Here is a 22236-nt window from a genome sequence, read left to right on the forward strand (position 1 = left end):
TTAGTGTTTTCTTCGCTAACTGCAAATGCCAGCGAAATACAAAAAGATACCACGTGACATGCCTGCTTGCGCACCGTAATTGCAGTGCTCCCTAAGCTCCGCCTGCAAACTACAGTAGTAAACAATGCAAACTACAACAGCAGCCCATGTGCACTGGAGGGCCCCCCCTGTGAAGGAAGTCAGGTTTTAATCACTGGGCCACTGCCATGCCTTGTCTCATTGTCATCAGGCACCTCGAAAAAAGTCCCCCCCCCCTTTTTTTTTTGTTTCTGCCTTTCTTGCATAAACATAACCTTTTGTGCTAACCAGCGCAAAACAGTAAGTGTATTGTTTCATGCCATTTTCCATGTTTTTTGTAGCATGGTGATGTGTACAAAAAATGTCACCACATTAAAGCGCAGTTGCACAACGTGAAGGCAAAGAAATGCCAGGCCTGCACTGAAACCGCAGCACAGTCACAGCGAAAGCTGGAAGAGCGGCGTTTCTAGAGCCCGTTAAGCTCTCTTGGGGCTACAATACAAGTACACTAGAAAGGTACCCACTACGCCATAAATCACAATTTTTGTGAAGTTGGAAAGCACCTACTAAGCCAATATTTGTCATTCTGCGGAGAAGCGAGGCACCAGCTACACGTCTGTAAGGCATTACAGTGCAGACCACTTATAACGTAACCGCATATAGTGCAGGACCGGTTATAATGCGGTCTTTTTCGACTCCCGTTCACCCTCCCATAGAACCGCATGTATACGCATACCGCTTATTGTGCCGTCCCCCAAGATGAAATACCGTTTATAATGCGGTTGCGGGAAAATATTTCTGACAAACGCGGTAGCGAGTGCGGTTCTCAAAGGAGGTACGCCGCTGGGGAGGCAGCGACGAGGTCGTTATGAAGGGCGAGGGCACGCACAGTGAACGAACGAGGGGCGGAGGGAGGAAAACGACTGCGGCAGCGCTGTGCGGGCTCGCCGAGTGGGGAAGGATGGTGGTTGCCTAGACGACGGAGTAGCCTTTGCACCGGCGGCGGCAAGGCGGCAAGGCTCCGCGGCCGCTTGCCGGCAGCGCGTTACGCGTGGAACGTACGATCGCGTCCTCATCAAGTGCGCTTTAAAGTAAGTTTCCTGTCGGGAAAAGCGTCGTCGTTATCACACTTGCTACAGATATCGCGTTTGCGACCTCGTCCGCAAATTGAAAAGTTTTGCGGCTTCATCACGCGAGCTTTCGCCTTTTCTGCCAGTGCGCGGACTTAAACGAGCTTGGCGGGCTTTTGTCGCCGTCGATCTCCCGGCCGCGAACACAAACTTCGTATCACGCGCGCTGTTCTTAAGTTAGTGCTTGAGTGCGATCTTTTCGACGTCCGATCTTCATGTTGTCTTGGACAAACTTCCCACGACAACATGCTGAACGGCACGCTAGGCCTAATCAGCGTTGGTTGCTTTTCGGTAGCGGTCGCGGGCGATAAAAGTTGCGGTTTGGTGCGGAATCAACGAAACTTTTTGCGATGGCTGCACTTGAAGGGAAGAGAATCATATAGTTAATGAAAACGAGGGCATGGTTGGCACATGCAACTCTCGAATTGTGGTTCCGGATTCGATTGCAATGTCTTGGACATCGCGTGCGCGCCCGTGAAATCGAACGATCGGTACCGCTCAGCACGTGAAATTTCGGTCGCGATTCGACATGGTTTCTGTGTAATGCGCATACCTCGAGGTGGCCTGAAACGTAGTCGGCGAATTTCCGCGATGGCACTTTGTTTTGTTTGCTTTTTTCCCCCGTGTTCATTTCGTTGGCAATGCAGGTCTTTGGCGGTTAATTTTTGAACATTCGGACATTTAAGTGGTTGTAAGCGCCCCAAATCGCATATGTCGATTATCGGACACGCGAGGCTACATGCTCAACACGTTTTGCGCAAGTGCAGCCTTTGTAGAAGGTTGTTTTGGTTATAGTGCGGTACCGCTTATAGTGCGGATATTCGCGACTCCGGCGACTTACGTTATAAGCGGTCTATACTGTATCTAGTAGATGGGCAGACATACCGTAGGCAGCTCCGAGTGCTGGGCTGACAGGATGTGATTCTCCTTTCTATGTGGTCATCCTAGCCTTGCGAACCTCGAGCCGTTGTCCTGAAGGGCAAGGGCAGACCAAAGCAGAAGTCTTCGTAAGGGCTCCCGCCTCGCGAACCTCCAGGCTACGGACACTGCCTCATCAATCCATGAGTCGCCATCTTGGTCTCAGTTCAAGCCGGAGTCGTAGTCCCGGGTTTCACGGCACCAAATATAAAGAACAGAGACCGATGGCATGGCTGCCTTCTTCTTCCCCCTTTAATGCCCACTCCTTGTACTGATGATAGTAGGCGCGTGGTCTGAGACCGTCATCGTCTTCCATTTTCAACACCGGTATTGCAAGAATGGTAATATGTTTACGGACAATGTTAAACTGTACAGCAGTACTTGGGCCATCATACGGATGCTTTGTTACTGTCGTTCTTGTAAGCAGGTGGAAACCCACTATAGGTGGTCGGCAAGTAGAGAAGCGACACCCATCAAATAGAAGTGTGACAAGGAAAAACAACTGACAGTGCAGCCTATGAAGAACTGCCATGTTAGGCAGCCAAAGCAATTCCAGTAAGTTGTTTCAGAATAAAACTAACGTACTGTGAGTGAGAAAGGCAGAACTTTTGAGATACTAACAGGCATTTCATTAAAATCAAACGCAGTTGGTCGTAGTTCACAAATTTTCAAGCAAACATTGTTGTGCATGAGCGTTTGCTGCTACAATATATACATCTAAATAACAAACTTGCAAATGTATCGAAATATCTTAAGATACGATTGGGAAGTATCGTATTGGGTACAATAATTGTGGAAGTATTTTGTATCTGTTTAAAATATACTTGTGGGCTAGTTGGTTGGTCATATTCACGATAAACGGCAGCACACACCGGGTTAAGACAGATACACAAAACACGAAAAAAGGACGACACCAGCGCTCTTTTGTGCATCTGTCTTAACCCGGTGTGCGCTGCCGTTTATTGTATGTGTATTTCAAATACTTCTTGCGTGGGTATCTTGTATCGTATATACAATTTCGAAGTATCTTTGCCCAGCCCTGGAGTTAGCTAACACTAGAATCGTTGGACTTGCAAATATAAAAAGCTTCTAATACTTCTCGTTAGGGGTGTGCAAATATTTGAAATTTCGAATATTTTTCGAATAGTGTTTCCTATTCACTGGAACTTTACTATTCGAACTGTTCGAACTTCCCAAAAACAAATACAGTCAACGCCGATTGAAAATGACCCCTTCAAATTTTCAATATGCATCACCTCATTACACTCTCGTATTGCGGCAAAGCTGCCTTTTAAGCTCCGTTACGGTCGAACTTTGCCAAGAGACAACGTCCCATTGAAAGCGGTTCCTAGATTTTCGATATGCTTCACCTCATCACACCACGGTATTGCGGCAAAGCTGTCTTTCAAGCTCCGTTACGGTCGAACTTTGCCAAGAGACGGTCAACGTCCGATTGGAAGTGGTCCCTAGATTTTTAGTATGCTTCACCTGACCACACCCCGGTATGGCGGCAAAGCTGCCTTTCAAGCTCTGCTGCGGTCGCAAATGTATCAACTCAAGAAAACGCTGGTTCCAACATGGAGATGTAAGATGTGGCAGAGGTGGGGCCTCAATTAATTCTGTGTTGGACCTGAAATTTGTGCAGGAAGTCCGAAAAACCAGAAGCCGAAGATTTTTAGCATTTAAAATTTCAGATGTTCTTATATATCGACGTCTACGAGGCAGATTTGGAACTCTGGACTTGAAGGGAGCACACCCTTGTCCGCCACATCAGTTGGGCTTCCACAGAAGTTGAAAGAGGAGGAGAGGCTGTGGAAATGGCATCTATGCCTATCACGTGTAAAGTGTTGTCGGCAAGACTTTGGTTGCACCACATCATGTCCATAAATACAATTCGGCCTCTACATTGCCTCATTCTTGATAAGACAACTATGAAACACCACCCCGCCAGTGCTTCATCAACCTAGCGAAAAGAAACACTTTCATGTTGCTATCTCATAAGAATATGCTTAGGAATCCTGTCTAACTTTTTTTTTCTGCAATTTCACTTTGAAGTATTCGAAAAATATTCTAGAAATATTCGAGAAATATTCGAAAAATATTCGATTCGATTCGCACTCACACTTCAATATTCGAATTCGGTTCACACCCAAAATTTTGCTATTCGCACAGCTCTACTTCTCGTGTGAACGGGTCATAATGTTTAAACAAAACCATGGTGTCAGAAAAACTGAGTGTACAATCACACAAGGTGCAGTGGGGTGCCAAATAAGAAGGGGAATCATTCTGTAAAGACATATAGTGTTCACATGGCCATTTCCGTTTATTAACACAGCAGCCTGTTTGTCCAATATAAAAATATATGACAATGACCACAGGACAGTGGACAGTGATAAAGAACTTCTTGCACATGCAACATTCTTATTTATATGGTTCACTGTGCGTTTTATCAAGAGCAGTAGCTTTGCTCTCTGCTTTCTTCTTTTTACAATGAGTATGCAGATTTTGGCTAATTTGTTGGGAGCCTTGAAAACAACATTGACTGCATAGCAGGAACCATCATCTTTTAGCTTGTGTGCGACTTTATGTACATAAGGAATTGCTGTGAAGCTCTTTTAAATGCGAATGCATTTCTTAGTCGGGGGTTGTCGTGCGTCCCTGGTCGGCGTGCGCACAGATCTCTCCGTGCGCGCTCCTCCTCGCCCCTAGCAACAGCTGCGCCGCGCCTAGCAACCGGAGCAGGTGGTGAGCGGCGGAGGGTAAGGGGGAGGAGGAGCGCGCGGGCGTATGATGGCGCTCGCATCGCGGAGCAGCGGAGGGTAAGGGAGAGGAGGAGTGTACCCGGTGAGGGCGCTCGCATCGCGGAGCAGCGGAGGGTAAGGGAAAGGAGGAGTGTACCCGGTGAGGGCGCTCGCATCGCGGAGCGAGTTCCGCGATGCGAGTACGGGAACTGATATCGCACGCCGTTGCTACGTCTCCCGTTCGTGACGCGTCTCCGTACAAGGACTTGTACAACCTTGCCTACACCGGAGACAGAGTCTTTGTGGTGACCGTGTACCTCGCGCCCAACCTCGCTCGGGACACCGTTGCCGCGAAGCTGGACGCGGCTATGGAAAGTGTGCGTGTCTGCTCCAAACCCTCTGATCCCATTGTCTTGGTCGGCGACTTCAACGTTGACGTGCGCAAGAAGAGTGGCGAGTGGCTGGTGGAGTACATGCAGACCAAGCACTCTATGCATTGTCTCTCTGCCGCCTCCGACAACACGTGCCCCACTACTATTCACGGGAGTTGCATTGATCTGGTCTTTATGCGAAACTGTGCCACGCGTATGCTTCTCAAAGACCCTTTGACCGTGCACTTCAGCGACCACAAGGCGGTGATTGTGGCCGTCAGGTACAACGATAACACGAACAGGTGCTGACGTATGAATAAATAATGCTTACGTGTACACTCTCGTCTCTCTTCATTAATTAATCGCACACTCATCGGGTGCACCCAAATGCATTCGCATTTCCTCACGATCCTCTTCGGGGAGGTGTGGCTTTTTCCTTTCTTTGACATCAGCACTGGCCTTACCATGTCCTTTTAAAACTTTAATCAACTTATCACAAACAGCCAGGAAAATATTATAAGGGAAACCTGCTTTTTCTAGTTGTGCTATTGCTTCGGGAAAGAGGAGCCCAGCAAACGTTGGCACAATTTTTCCACCACAGATCTTAAGCTGGTGAGAGCTGTGCCCCTTTTTATTACATTTAAATGTTCTGATCCAAAGTTAAGAATTGGTCTTATTGGTTGTGGTTCATAACACCAGCAAATACGAGAACCTTCGAACCAAAATTTAAGGTCAAGAAACTGTAGGGAGTCATGTTTTGGAACCTCACAGGTAAAAAACAGATTCATGCAGCGGAACATACCACCTCTAAATAGCCATCTACATAGCACAAAATATGCTTCGCAGTTCCTTTGAGGCATCTGTCACACAGTGATCGAATTTTTGCAAAAAATATTTCACACAAAACAGGTGTTACACATAAGCCTATGCAGTCTCCTGATTGCTGGATTAGGTTCTGCCCTCGCCAACGAGCAAGAGTAGAATTCAGATAAAAAGCGAACAATTCATCGAATGATTCAACAGATTCAACAGAAATCCCACTATGACTCCTGAAAAGAAGCTTCTCATTGTCTTGAGTTACCGTATTTATTCGAATATAGGCAGACCTTTTTTTCTCTGAAATGCCACCCATGAGCTATCGACCTACATTCAGGATCAAAGCTAGCAAAAGTACCAAGCTGATGGAGTTCCACTGTTGCGACCACTGTTCTTCAAGCAGCATCAGCCACATTGCTGCATTACATACTAAATGTGGAGTTAAAACTGATGCACCACATGAAGAAGGAAAAGCGTCCTGCCAAAACATATTCCTTGATACAGCCATAGATGGCGTAACTGCCTCGGTCGTGGACGAAGCTGTAGCCCCACAGTGAAATGGGAAAGGGTGTCTTGCCAAAACATGTTCCTTGATACAGCCATAGATAGCATGGACGAAGCTGTAGCTTCGTCCATTACCAAGGGACCGTAGCAGGAGCGGGAGCTGCCACACGTCCTTTCCCATGCATCTCTACTAATAAGTTAATCACAGACACCCACACAAAATCACAAGGGAAGCACAGGAGAACCACAGCTTTGCTGTTTCTGCAGATTTCACACCTGGTGGAAGTGGGGCAAGTTTTTTCTATTGCATAACGTGCCTTATCGGAATACGTGCCACTATCCAGAATCACAAAAAAACCCTTACTTATCTGCGACAATAGGTCTCAAATTCCTTTCTACTAGAAACTTAGCCAGCGGATAAACAAAAGAGAAGTTCCTCACAGGACCATCTGCTTTAGTTAGGGCATCGACACACTCAACTGTGCACTTTAGATGCAATTCATCTTCCGCCCATCTAGAAACAGACTGAGCAAACACAATTTTTTTCAGTAGGGTTCATTTGAGGCACAAAGGTGAACCTGGGGCCCACGTGAAGCACTGAATGCACATCCTCTGGCACTGAGGAAGCTCTTAGGTTTAGCAGCTTGCCTTTAGCGGTGAGTTTTTGCTTGAGCGGTGTGAACACATTAGTGCAAGCTTTCTCGATTACTCCTCGCCATTCACTGAACACAGGTTGAGGTGTGATATCTGAACGAGATATTTTCGATATATGACTGAAGAAGAAGCTTTTGAAGAATGGAAGGAGCAAGATATAATTATTCTACAGAGAATGAAAGTCACTCGTGCTGATTTTTGTTACTGCAGCCAGGGGCACGACCGCTGCTCATGAACTCCCATAGAAGAGACATACACACAGTTTCCAAAAAGACGTGTCTCTCGGGGTTACTGATCTCGGCCAAAGCAAGTCTTACAACCTTAGAGGTGCCTTCTAAAGGGTTATTCTTTTCCTTTTTTACGCTACGATCGTGTGTGCATGTCTTTGCACACTTCACCCTGTCAGGTGCATTAGCAGAACAGACTGTTGGGCTAGTTGGCTATCGGTGCGAACCGATTTTCCAGGATTGCATTTGTCCAGTATTCTAGTGCCTCGGAAAATCGTTCGCACCAGTTTTCCGAGGCACTAGAATACTGGGCAAAAGCAAGCGCACGTCATCTCGGCTCGCTTTAGAAGCGTTGTTTGTCAAAAAGAATGTCGGTGCACGTACGTATAGGTAAGGCTTCGGTATCCTTGCCATGCTTCCGAATTTGAATTTCTGCGAGGCTCCTTTTGACATGCGCAGCTGTAACTTGCACCTTGTTATACGGCAGGTGTTATCGCATATTAGTTTTTTGTATTATACTTGATTTTTTGGCTCCATGTTTCCAATGCGATGTTGCGCACGCGCAACACCATGATTATATGTATTTAAACTCGGTGGGTGTGACGAAAATAAACAGTTGTTAGTAGCGCCAGTCCTTTGTCTGTTCTCCTTTTTGTGCTCGTCAATTTTTAGCACTTATTCTTTCAGTGTTCATTAAGGTGCATCAACTGCCCCAGCAATGAGTTCTTGGCTTGAACGCTTCAATTAATGCTCTTGACAAAATGTGATGCTGCTTGGTGTAATCCAAGTGAAGCTGGTGTTTTGCTGGTGCAGACTACGGGCAGCTGCTGTCATCGCTGGTAAAGCACGAGGTGTCGCAGCTTCCGCGCTCGGTGTACACGACATCCCGCGTGGCCCCGTCTGCCAGCAGCAGTGAGGCATCTGCGCGCACCAGCATCGGAGCCCAACTGTGCACCTTGTACGAGGCCAACCGTTTCCCAGCCATCCAGGGAAGCCTCGCCGGTCAGTGCACGTGCTACACTCGGCTGCAGATTCAGTTTTACAGATAGACGTAACGTAAAATCACGAGCAAGTGCTTCTACCTCAGCAAGCGCCCCCCTCCCTTTTTGGGAAGATTTTAAATATGCACCAACGACCAAGCCAGCGCCTCCTCTCCCCTCCTGCCATTTTCACCGTTTCATTGGCTGTTTTTATTTGCCCAACGAGGGTGAACCTACGACAGTGAATGCATGTGTATTCAATAAAGCATCTCATTGAAAGTACGCCTGGCTCTTCCGCTGCTACCTTGAATTTTGATGCATGATCGAGCAAGGGCCCCCCCTCCAAATCTTGTGGGTGGGATTATCTTTCACCGCACGGGGGAGGCACTTGCTCGGGACTTTACGGTACTTTCTTGAGTGTGCATCCGGGAGAGGGTGATCACCTGCCGCGGATTCATATTCGGGCTACCGTGTGAAGCTTTGTCTAGCATAACAAGGACAGGTTTGCATTTTGCTTGAAGAGTGGTTTGACTAACAATTTGCTGCAGCAATTTGTCATATTTCCAAATATGGTTTTAATATGAAATCTGCATTCTGTTGAGCACTCTGCACAAGGAAATGACTTGACATGTTTAATGCAAAGAAACAATGCACACACGAGGTCACAGAGAACGAAAGTGGCCAGTGTCGCTTCCGTTGCTATTTGTTTGCAGCCATCACAGGACTGCTCTTGTGTGAATACACAAGAGCAGACTGCTCTCGGGTGGGTTCGTGCCTTTCTTTGGTCACGAAAGAAGAGTTGCTGAATTTTTTAACTCGGAGTAGCGCTGTCTCCTCGGGTTTCTTTGCACTAAGCCTAAACATATGCAGCACCAGCTGGCCTATCATTCTGTATTGCCGACACTTGCTGATTTCTTTAGTTTTATATGATCGAGCTTCACCAACGTAAACTGTTACCACTGCTCGGCACAGTCCGTGCTAGCAATGTTTGAGAAGCTTCTCAGTTGTATTAGACAATTCTGATAAGATTGCGTGCATTACACGAGCAGTCGAGTTTATTCTAGAGCTAACACGAGCACCAGTGATGACGCCGGAATGTTCGATCACTTACGCATGAAAGATGACACATTCCAGCGACAATTAGATTATTTGACGATCACCGACCATACTCACTGCTATCCTAGTATTTTGAGTGTTACTTGACTTTCTGGGCACAAGTTGCCCAGAAAGCATTTTGTCTTTAACTGCCTGACTTCCTTCTTCTTGACTGTAACAGCCACGTGACAGTATTGTTAGACTTGACACATTTGGCAGCAGTAACTAAACTGTAGAATAATTTTGTGAAATTAAAGTTCGACAGAAGCATTGAGGTTTAGCTCAAATATGTCTTTATTTTTTTATTTTGAAAGCTGTGCCTTTAGGCATAGTACTATGCGTTGTCATAAATACACATACAAATTTGCTTCGTGTATGAAGTTCAACAGTAAGCGGTGGAATGGTCCGTGAATCCAGCGGTCAAGGTCAGGTGGTCACCCAGGTCCGAGGCCCGTTGTACGGAGGTGGAGAAGACGGCTTAAATGCAGGCCTGTACAAGTCCACAGCAAGTGTGTCACATTGTGGATTGGGAAGTCACAAAATTGGCATGATGCATCACGTGGGCCGTGGTAATTTTATGCCCAGAAAGTGGTCACAGATGCAGTAAACATGACACCAACACAAAGCCTCCGTGACTTAAGCTCCTCTTAGTTCTTGAAACATGTTCACTGGAGGTAACTTATGGCACTTCCGAACTGTCTATACAGTAGAAGCTCAGTGATACGAACCCAACAAGAGGACTTGGTCATATCGTATTTCAGTGATCCTGTTTCTGCTGTTATTCTTGGAATGTAGCATAATACACAGTTTAACTTTTGGAGATACTGAATATTTGTAGCAGCCTTGTAGAAATATGAGATAGCTTTTGCAGATATTGTTTTTTTTTTCAGCTTATTGTTGAGTTAAATTGCGTAACCTATAGCTAGATACAACAGAAGCCTCACAGTCTGGGTGCCGCTTGTCGACGGGGAAAGGAACCTTCGGTGGCACTGTTATATTCTTTTCCCTAAGCTGTGCATGCATGTTTTCTAGAGCCAGATTTGTTAATGTTTTTATGAAAACATGCGTTTTTCTTGCCTCGTATGCAGTGGGCACATTGCTGACATATGAGCCTCCTGCCACATCGAGAGCGAAACCTGGCTCCACTCTACATGAAGGCTACATGCGCTTGCTGCCCTCCCTGCTTCAGGTGTGTGGCCTTCTCAGGTTGGCTGTGCCAATTTCATGTGCCCAACTCACATCTGCTCTTTTAAAATGCAACAAGCGTGTTCTCCCACAAACACTTGTTATTATTCTGTAGAAGGCGTGAGACAGCCAAGCTGGTTCAGACAGAAACCCGGCAAGCACGAACCACACGAACGTCAACGTCTTCTTTCACGCTGGCACAGAGCTGACACCGATGTGCTCCGGTACAATTACTCTCCGCGCAAAAAGGAGCCATCCTGGCGACCTAAGGAGATGACACGACAGGAGGGTCGTAGCACGGCTTTAGCCGTGATACGTGAACTGTTTCACGCCCTCGGCAGCGGTGGTCGGATGGTGGGTCGATCGGCTCGATGTCATAGTTGACGGGTGATGTTTGTTGCACCACACGGTATGGGCCGTGGTATTTCGACGAAAGCTTGGTAGAAAGTCCGGGAGTGGTGGACGGGACCCAGAGCCAAGTCAGTCAAGTAGAAGATGATGTGAGTCAGCTTCGCAGGGTCATCCCACTTGTTAATCGCGCTGGCACGTTCATAGTCTGCCAGCCAGTCCTCGACATCACGGTCTTCAGTGCCGCTGTAGACTGGAGGGTCGCGCAGACGAAATACACCAGAGCACATGACCGACGGTGGGGTGGAAGAGGCTTGCGAGGGATCGACGCGCTCAGTCATTCTGGAATCGGATGGTAGCGTACGGCTGCGGAGCTCCAGGGCGCGGAAGGGGACTACCCAGCGACTCCACCAAATGCAACAAGCGTGTTCTCCCACAAACACTTGTTATTATTCTGTAGGAGGCGTGAGACAGCCAAGCTGGTTCAGACAGAAACCCGGCAAGCACGAACCACACGAACGTCAACGTCTTCTTTCACGCTGGCACAGAGCTGACACCGATGTGCTCCGGTACAAAAGCTTTGTTATAATACTTCGAACACTACTGTTTGTGTGTAAACATTTTTCTACCACATTATGCTTCTGCATATTTCATTATCTAATAGGAACTGTATAGGGCTGGTGTGCTGAGGGAACGGCAGTTAAAGCAGTTCGTCAATACCAGTTTGGGCACTGGGCACATGCCATTGATTACGTACTGTTTTTGAAAGGGGCCATGACGCAGTCAGCAAGCATTTTGCAGATTTCGGTAGAGCTGTGCGAATAGCAAAATTTTGGGTCCGAAGCGAATTCAAATAATAAAGTTTGAGTGCGAATCGAGTCAAATATTTCTCGAATTTTTTTCAAATACTGAAGCGAAATTACAGAAAGAAGTTGCAGAGAATATCTAAGCATATTCTTACGAGACAGGAACAATTGCAAGTCACAAACACAGTCAAAGAACGGATTTATTTCTAAGGGGGGATGCGGCTTTCATATCGCGAAAAATAACAAAAAATTGATTATTTGAAAATCACATTTTCAGTTTCTGTAGCCCTTTTACTGATTCCAAAATGTGTTCACTATCATAACTAATGTAGGAGTGCGGTAAAAAATTTGTGCTTTCCGAGGTGGCGAAAATTATTGCAGAAATCGCAAAAACAACAAACTGCATTTTTAAAAAAATTATAGCTCTGCAACGGCGCAACCGGGTGCTGCCATTTTGGGCTCGTCAGAAAGTGCACTTCTCCGCCTTCAAATTTCCCGCTTCAGCTAGGTCTTCCATTCAGCAACTAGCTTACAAAACGCAAATGTTTGAAGTTCGTTTGGAGGCCTCTGATTGGCTGCGTCCGCCATGTTGCTCCAGCACGCCTCGCCATTGGTCCGATGCTCGCTTTGGGAGAGCGTCGTCTGCTGCTTGTGCATCGCGAGGTCACAGATCTAAAATCGTGCTACTTAGTGATGCATTCGCACTCGTTCTGTGTTCACGGGTCGACGATCATTTAGAATATAATTATGCTTTAGTTTGGAAGCTGCGAAGCAGAAGCTCAAGTATCAGATTAGGATAGAACACCGTGCTCGTCACGAACATCACAGACGTGCGTCTCGGACTGACAGTTCTGCTTGTCAGCACTTTCGCACCTCTTACGAAGACCATCGCTGGACCACCCTTTGTACTCATGATCGAGCGTGATGTACTTTGAAACATCGGGTACCGTGGCCACGCACATCGTGACCGAGCTTATTGCTCGGAGTCGTGGCTAGGCCTAACTCCGCTCACGGCGCCGAAGTACCAGACAAATCCGAACTTTGTGGGCAAGAACATCGCGCTAGCGGACATGCAAAAGCGAAGAAGCCACAATGTGTTTTGTCGCAAGCAACGAATCTCATCGCCCGCTGGTTCCTTGGAACTGTGGATTTACCCATCGGCAGCACACCCCCCGACCAGGCTCGTTACGCAGTGACCACTCGGAGCACTGGCGGAAGCAGCTTCCAGTTTCGTACTTCGGCGCCCCAAAACGCAAGACCAAGCATGCCACACGCGGCACGCAGATTTATCGTCGTTATAGTTATTTTCTGTTATTATAACTTGTTACATTTATTTTACGGAAGTTCGAATACCGAGTAAAATTCTGATGCAAATCGAATCGAATAGCAAACACTATTCTAAAAATATTCGAAAGTTTGAGTATTCACATACCCCTAGTTTTCGACAAAAAATAGAGGTAGGAGGTCTATTCTGAATGTATGTATATGAAAAATGGACTCTAAAGAAAATTTCGGTGCGAAATAAGCCCCCAGAAGTCACTGGCTATAAACCCCACCCACCACAAGCAACCGCCATTTAGCTATGGCGCGTGTGACGTCATGTGCTGCGTGTAGCGGAACTATCGTCTTCTACCAATGTTTGGGCCGCTGCACATCGTTCAGTTTCGGTGCCAAGCTGAACGAAACTGAAATGGCTCGATCGCGCACGCAGCTGAGCTCAGAACAAAACCCTGTGCCGGAATGCAGACTCTTGCACAGCAAGCAGCTTGTTATGTCACGGCTCACAAGCACGCCTGTACTTCCCAATTATTCAATTATAATTTAAGCGCACGGCCAAATTCATTACAATTTTGTCAGTTTGTGAATGCACAAGGCTTAACCCACATAACAGAGATTATGATAAAAAATTGAGTGTCATGGCCCCTTTAATCGCAAGAAAAGAAGGAATGGTTTAACCATTCGCCATCAAAGCCAGCAAATCGATGGGCACTCCTACAGTGGCAGTCTTGCCAAATCTGGCGAATTGCTGGGCTTCCGTAATTAATGCTTCCTAGAGCTAATAATGAATGGCAGCACTTGTTGGCTTATCTAAGGAGTCTTGTATACATTACCGGTAGATGGCAGTAGTTACCTGTATTGGTTAAAGGCACTTTGGTGGTGTGGCAGAAGGAATGGTGGTGCCCAGTGCATGGCGTGCTCTCTTCGAGCGTGAAGTATTGGACACCCTCTTTGAGAGTGAAGGAAATGAGAATGTCTTTCATGACAGCACCTTCTCTGAGCTTTCTTCCTCTGAAGGAGACAAACAGTAGTGACAACTCGGATTCAGAAGAAGACGACGCCCCATGGGCTCCCACATCAAAGCAATTTAAGGCAAATGACTGGACATGGAATGTAGTAGCATATGTTTATAGTCTAGTTGATGCATTCTTTCAGGAAGAAAGGATTGCGCAAAAAATACAGCACATAGACATAGACTATGACACCAGCGCAAACATTGCGCTGGTGTGATCGTCTCACACTCTTTGACACCCTCTGTATGCTGTGTTTTTTGCGCTATGCTTTCTTTCTGAATGGACATGGAATGCAAGCGATGTTTTCGAGAAAGTGAGGAAACTGTTTTACTCTGGGTCACCAGGGTTGAAAGAGGAGTTAGCTCGGCCCTGGCTGTGAACAGCTGACCTCTTGAATGACTGAATGTATTGAAAAAGCAAGAATTATGGGAATCTGTGTCTGAATACACCAATGCATATGCGTCACAGAAGCGGGAATCTGCGTCAGACCCAACTTGGTTTGCAACAACGCCGAAAGAACTCAAAGTGTACATTTCGCAGTGTCTACTTATGGGTCTACTGGTCTACTTATGGGTCTACTGGTCTACTAGGAGCACTTCTTTTTGGATCAGTGTTGCCAAGGAAATGGTTTCTGCCAGCTATCAAGAGACCTACATTTTTGCACTGCAGAGGAGACAACCACCCAAGTCGGGCTTCACCAGCTCCCTTAGATTACCGTATACTGCCGATTATAAGTCGACGTTTTTTTCATAAAATGACCTTCCAAAATTTGGGGGTCGACCTATACACGGTATCGTAAAGTCGACTTATCTGTGGGGTCCGACGAAAGGTCGTCGTCCTTGGATTTCCTGCTATTTCCGCTGCTTCCGGAGCCGGACATTTTTGCGATTTGCCACGACAATCGCGAAACTATAGCGAAACCGCGCGAGGCGAAACTACGGAGTACGTTTAAAAATCACTGTTGCGCGGCATTAATGCGAACTGCTTGATAAACATGGTCTCAAAAACAGCATTTCAAACCTTTGATAGAGGGCGACGATGCTCTATGAATAATCAGGAATTTACCTTGCAATGCGCCCTGCAGTTTTGTTTTCATACAATAGAAACGATTCGTTGACAAACCATTGGCGTTCCACAGAAAAGCTGGCAGTGTCCGTGTGGGCTGGCAACAATTTGCGGGGAACTAAACCACATGACCATTCACATGCGCCCACAAGCGTGTTCGCGTGTTTTTGCACTCACGCCTGTTCGCCATTTCTGCATTTCGGTTCGCTTGCGAGCAGTGGTGTGCGCGATTTGCGACGCCGCCAAACGGACGCAAAGATGCCACCGGTATGCTGGCAAAAGTACAGCGCTGCTTTCAAGAGGCAAGCGATCGTCTACACAGAGTCGGAAAGCAACGTTGAAGCAGGGCGCAAGTTTGATGTTTCGGAAAAGTGCGTGAGGGAATGACGAAAACAAAGGGCCAAGATCTTTGCGTGCGCTGCTACACACCGTTCCTTTCGCGGACCGAAGTCTGGACGATACCCTGCCGTTGGATCGAGATTGGGTTCACGACCAGAGAAGCAACAGCCTGAGTGTTTGCTACGATGATATTGAAGCAAAAGCACGTACTGTCAACAATGCCTGGTATGGACTGCCAACCGACATAGTCCGCGCGGCGTTTTCCATGCGCGGCATCTCAGTACCACCAGCACCCGTTCCGACAACGAGCAGCAGCAGTGGCTCACACGATGGCAATGACCATGACTGCATCCTTCTCTCAAGCAACGACGAGTCGTAAGCAGTGTTTCACAGGAAATAAATGTTTCTTTGCATCACTCCCTCTACTGAAAAACTTATTGGTGTGGTGGCCGCAGCATGAGGCTGTGTTCAGAGTCAACTTTTCTTTCCCCTAGAAGGGGTTGCAAGTTGGGGCGTCGACTTATAATCGGTAATATACGGTATGTGCTAAGAGCATCTGGAGAGTGCCTACTCTCCTCAGGAGAACATCGATGAAAGCCTCGTTAAGTTCCGTGGACAGCTGCCTTATGTAGCCCAAGGAAGCGGGCTCGTTTTGGCATAATGTTTTATAAACTTTGTGAGTCTTCTAGCGGATACTGCCAGAAATTTTCAGCATATACTGGTCAAGACATGAAGTCAAGGGCAATGACTTCAATGTTGTGTTGTGAGGTTGTTGTGATTTACTTCTTAGAAATCAAACATCTGATGGGTGCACTATACATAGAGACAAGTAGTATTCGTCACCACATCAGTTCTTGGCTGTAAAAATGCTGGCTCAAAGAACATTGAGGACAAATGGAAAGAACATGCTAAAAAAACTCAAGGTGCTGAAGTTGAATAAGAGTGAGCGCAGATCTTTATTCTAACATGGAATCGTGGCAATTCACTGCAACGACATAAAACTAGGCATGTGCGAATATTCGAGCACTTCGAATATTCGAACCAATATTAAAGTATTCGAATTCGCTTCGAAACAAATTTAAATTATTCTAAATTTCGAAAAATGAACGAATAGACATATATATATATAACCACGAATATATAAACCACATGTAACCCCCTGTAAAGGTGGTTTCACTGCAGGGGAGGGGTGCTATGCCGTGAATACACCTATCCAGGGGAAATCAGCACTGCCGCGAAGCCTCATTTCAAGGTTAAATGAACAAGTTACCCTCACATCGATTCATCATTTTTTAAGTTTAAAAGCTCGTTACATCAGCTTATATGCTTACGTATAGTAAATTTTAAGACGTAACATATTTTACAGGTTATCACTTGCATTCTAATGAAAGTCAAACCCTGCTACTATTCAAAGTTAATAAACAAGTAGACTGGGCTAATTGGTACAGATCCATCTTCGTAGGAAGCGCAAGACTACACACAGGGACAGCAAGGTAGAAGGACACTACACAAGCACCTAGCAAGGAAGAAAGCAAGGAAAAAAGACGCTTGTATAGTGTCTTTCTTCACTGCTGTCCTAGTGTGTGGTTTTGTGCTTCCTACGAAGATGTATTCCAAGTTGCTTCCACTTCCCTTTGAACCAAAAAGAATAACATTTGCACATCCCTTGTTTCAATTTTAAAAAATATTGTGCAGGTTAGTTGGGTCATGACTAGGCTTATGCGAATATTCGAGCAGTTCAAATATTCGAACGAATATTACAGTATTCGAATTCACTTCGAAATGAATTTAAAGGGGCACTAAAGGCAAATAACAATTTATGTCATAGTGAAAGACCAATGTGTGAGAATGTCTAAAACATCAATAGTATCAACAGCAGTGGTCTACTAATCGAGAAATTAAGGTAAATGTAGGACACGCTGTGTGCCACGAGTGGGACATTTTGGAAATGATCCTGATGACGTCAAGAGTCCCGTGTACAATTAATCACAGGTAATCAAACTAGTTGCAATAAAAAAAGAACCTTCCATGAATCACAAGACGTAATAAATTGCTGCTTATTTGTTTCTGTTTCATTCGTGGAAAAAATAACTTCTTGTCTTTGCCATGAGGAACGGCGTGCGTGGTTCAAAAGTTCCGTTTGCGCCGAGCTGCGCGTCTCAATGGTAGTTTTGGCGTCGCGTACTTCTGCGTGTGCTTTGCTCTTGCTATTTTCGCACTGTTGATACACCACTGCTGCTGCTCATAGGTCCGCAAACTCACTTATGTGTCGACTCACTCAGACTCGGATCGAGCTGCGAGTCTGAGTGAGTCTGGGTGAGTAATATGTTGGTGAGTTTGAGTCCGGGTGAGTTCGGTTGAGACAAATTTTAGTAGTCTCAGTCCGAGTGAGTCCGGTTGAGGAAAATTTTGGTGAGTCAGAGTCCGAGTGAGCCCTAAGCACAAAATATATTTCCTGAGTAAGTCTGAGTAAGCTCTAAATTTTTTTGCCGACCTATGGTGATAACTACTCAACTTCAGCATTACTACCAGCCTTATGATGACTCACGTTGATACTCACTTCTACTCACAGATACTTCAAAGCACTAGCATTCATACGTCAGCTCAATATTTATTGATCAGAGGCGTGCCTTAACCTCCCCTCCCCCCTCGCAAAACTTTTCAAATGAAGTTCTTGATGAAACTATCTCGTGTGAGTCATATCTTTCAATAAAAATGTCCTTACTGGATTTCAGTCACTGATAACTTGTTTGTGAAGGTACGAGATCAAAATGCATATCGTAGAGCACCGATTATGCGAGATATTGGCAGTTAAGTGTGTGGTGTGGACATTCTGATTGAAAAAAGCTAATTATACACTAACGGACTCATGAGCCGACTCACTCAGACTCAGATCGAGTCGTGAGTCTGAGTGAGTCTGGTGATTTCCTGAACAGTCCAGATCACACTTAAGACAGACAAGAGGTTGTTGCGCTTAGTACTAATGCTTCGGGGGCTGCATTTTCGATGGAGGCAAAAATGTTTGAGGCCCGTGTACTTAGATTTAGGTGCACGTTAAAGAACCCCAGGGGGTCGAAATTTCCGGAGCCCTCCACTACGGTGTCTCTCATAATCATATCGTGGTTTTGGGGCGTTAAACCTCAGATATTATTAGTAGTAGTAGTAGAGCTGTGCGAATAGCAAAATTTTGGGTGCGAAGCGAATTCGAATATTGACATGTGAGTGCAAATTGAATCGAATATTTTTCTAATACTTCTCGAATATTTCTAGAATATTTTTCGACTACTTCTAAGCGAAATTGCAGTTAGAGAAGATTCCTAAGCATATTCTTATGAGATAGCAACATGAAAGCGTTTCTTTTCTCTAGTTTGATGAAGCACTGGCGGGGTGGTGTTTCATAGTTGTTTTATCAAGAATGAGGCAATGTAGAGCCCGAATTGTATTTATGTACATGATTTGGTGCAACCAAAGTGTTGCCGACAACACTTTACACATGACAGGCAAAGATGCCATTTCCTCAACCTCTCCTCCTCTTTCAACTTCTGTGGAAGCCCAACTGATGTGGCAGACAAGGGTGTGCTCCCTTCAAGTCCGGAGTTCCAAATCTGCCTCGTAGATGTAGATATACAAGAACATCTGAAATTTTGGATGCTAAAAAGCTTCGGTTTCCGATTTTTTGGACTTCCTGCCCAAATTTCAGGTCCAAGACAGCATTAATTGAGCCCCCACCTCTGCCACATCTTTCATCTCCATGTTGGAACCAGCGTTTTCTTGCATTAGTACATTTGCGACTGTAGCAGAGCTTGAAAGGCAGCTTTGCCTTAATACCGGGGTGTGATGAGGTGAAGCATATTGAAAACCTAGGGACCACTTCCTATCGGACATTGACTGTGTCTTGGCAAAGTTCGACCGTAACGGAGCTTGAAAGGCAGCATTGCCGCAATACCGGGGTGTGATGAGGTGAAGCATGTTCAAGATCTAGGGACCACTTGCAATCTGACGTCGACTGTGTCTTGGCAAAATTTGACCGATGGCTGTTTCTTTGGTGTTGTGCAAGGGTTTTCAAAGGTAGGTATTTGTGCTTATTAAATGTGATTTGCCATGTGTGGTGTCTTTGCGCATATAACCTGTGATCATTAATTAAATTAGGAAACAAATGTTTTATATGAAGGGCCATTAAAACAAATGAACCTTTCGTGGTACTGTTGCGTAATGCATTTCTTCACTTTCGGTGCTTTACTTTTCAAGTACCACTTCCTTGTGTGCTGGGGTGTGCAGGACGTACCAGTGGATGGGGCTGACTGGGCGCGATGCCTGGCTGTCACTCCAGCATGGGGTGCCTGGGTGCGGCGTGCCTTCCGTGCAGCTGAGGAGGCCCGCCGGCGTGAGCTCAAAGACGAGGCTGAGGCTGAGGCCACCTCCTGGCTCTGGTGAGTGCTGCTGCTGCTTTCAGTTACAACCAATTGAATGCATTCTTTCATAGTTTATGTTACTTATTCTGCGAAGATGCCTTGCTTATGGTAAACAGCATCATAGAAGCGGATAGTCTTTAAGTTTAATCATATCGTCACGTGGTCGTGACGTCGACGAAGGCAGCAGTGAACACGTCCGAGATGAAACTTTTTATTTGGCCGAACTTGTGGCCGAGAAACTGAAAGTCAAACTACAGCAATACATTGATAGCGGCGGACAGAGCGTCGACCGTCGATCAACTGACAAGCGATGAAGCGCGTCTGCATTTATACATGTGCCGTCAAATATTCCAGCGTTATCGCTGGTTGTCGTGCAAGCTCCAGAATAAGCTCGAGTGTTCACGTCTTGCGTGAAATCTTAACAAAACGGTCTACAATAATCGTGAAGCTTCTCGAACAACGAGGCGCGGTTTGCGCTGAGTGTTGCTGACAGTCTTTGTGGGCGAAAACCGAATACAGCAAAAGCGTTAATAAGAAACGCGCGTGGCAATCCCCCCTCTGAAAAAGCATCGTCCCGATGCTTAAAACAGAACACGGGGGGTGGCCAATGCATGCAACAATAAATACAAAAAATAAAGCAAGAAAGTACAATAAACAATAAGCACAAGTACAGTCCTCAGATTCACTAATGCGCGTAATATGGCTTGAGGCACACGACATGGACGACTTCAGCTCGCGCACGGCGCCGCTGAGAGTTCGTAAGGCCGTCAGGGACAACCTCGTAGTCGAGTGTGCCGATACGTCGAAGTACCCTGTGCGGTCCGAAGTATCGTCGAAGGAGCTTCTCACTAAGTCCCCGTCGGCATATTGGCGTCCATACCCATACACGGTCACCTGGTTGGTATTCCATGTGGCGTCGTCGAAGGTTGTAGCGGCGGCTGTCAGTCGTCTGCTGGTTCTTGATCCGTAGGTGGGCGAGCTGTCGTGCTTCTTCGGCGCGCTGCAAGTAGGTGGTCACGTCGATGTTTTCCTCGTCGGTCACGTTTGGTAACGTGGTGTCGAGCGTCGTTGCCAGGCTCCGTCCGTAGACCAACTTGTACGGCGTCATCTGCGTCGTTTCTTGTACGGTCGTGTTGTACGCGAAGGTCACGTATGTAAGGATGGCGTCCCACGTCTTGTGTTCAATGTCGACGTACATGGCCAGCATGTCGGCGATGGTCATATTTAGACGCTCGGTCAGGCCGTTGGTCTGTGGGTGGTACGCGGTGGTCCGGGGGTGGCTTGTGTGGCTGTATTCCAAGATCGCCTGAGTTAGGTGAGCCGTAAACGCCGTACCTCTGTCGGTGATGAGAACCTCTGGGGCACCGTGTTCAAGGACGATGCTCTCAACAAAGAACTTGGTTACCTCAGCGGCACTGCCTTTGGGCAGGGCTTTTGTTTCGGCGTAGCGGGTGAGGTAGTCGGTAGCCACGACGATCCATTTATTCCCGCTAGTCGACATTGGGAACGGCCCCAGGAGGTCTATTCCGATCTGCTGGAATGGTCGCCGAGGAGGCTCGATCGACTGAAGGAAGCCTGCTGGTCTTGTGGGCGGTGTTTTCCGTCGCTGACAGTCTCGGCACGTCCTTACGTAGCGAGTGACGTCGGCGGCAAGGCGCGGCCAGTAGTACTTTTCTTGTACTCGTGCGAGCGTTCGGGAAAGTCCGAGGTGTCCAGCCGTTGGGTCATCGTGCAGGGCATGCAAAATTTCTGGTCGCAGTCCCGAAGGTACAACGATAAGGTAGCTGGCTCGGGCTGGAGTGAAGTTCTTCTTTACGAGGACGTTGTTTTTCAAGGAAAATGATGCCAATCCTCGCCTGAATACTTTTGGGACAACGATGGTCCTGCCCTCCAGGTATTCCACTAGACCCTTCAGTTCCAGGTCGGCTCGCTGTCGTTCAGCGAAGTCGTCGGCAGTTATGGCTCTCAAGAAGCTGTCATCATCCTGGTCGTCGGGCGGTGGTGGGTCGACGGGGGGCACGAGACAAGCAGTCGGCGTCGGAGTGTTTTCTTCCGGACTTGTACACGACGGTAATGTCGAATTCTTGAAGTCTTAGGCTCCACCGTGCGAGGCGACCTGAAGGGTCCTTCAAGTTAGCTAGCCAACACAAGACGTGATGGTCGCTCACAACTTTGAAGGGCCTGCCGTAGAGGTAGGGGCGAAACTTCGACGTAGCCCAGATGATGGCGAGGCGCTCCTTTTCTGTTGTGGAATAGTTGGCCTCTGCCTTAGACAGCGACCGGCTAGCATAACTGATAACCCTTTCCAGTCCGTCCGTCCGCTGCACAAGGACGGC

At 46.8% G+C, this 22236-nt stretch overlaps 1 protein-coding gene across 1 annotated transcript in view; it reads left to right on the forward strand.

Annotated features, from left to right (window-relative positions):
- LOC119390968 (focadhesin) overlaps positions 1 to 22236 on the forward strand; it is a 395558-nt gene that overhangs the window by 186744 nt on the left and 186578 nt on the right. Inside the window, exons 17-19 of the mRNA XM_037658681.2 lie at positions 8193 to 8381; positions 10543 to 10643; positions 19767 to 19918. Of these exons, the coding sequence (XP_037514609.1) occupies positions 8193 to 8381; positions 10543 to 10643; positions 19767 to 19918 (442 nt within the window). The remainder of the gene's footprint in view (positions 1 to 8192; positions 8382 to 10542; positions 10644 to 19766; positions 19919 to 22236) is intronic.

The sequence above is a fragment of the Rhipicephalus sanguineus genome, chromosome 4 (assembly GCF_013339695.2).
Source record: "Rhipicephalus sanguineus isolate Rsan-2018 chromosome 4, BIME_Rsan_1.4, whole genome shotgun sequence".
NCBI classification, from domain to species: Eukaryota; Metazoa; Arthropoda; class Arachnida; order Ixodida; family Ixodidae; genus Rhipicephalus; species Rhipicephalus sanguineus.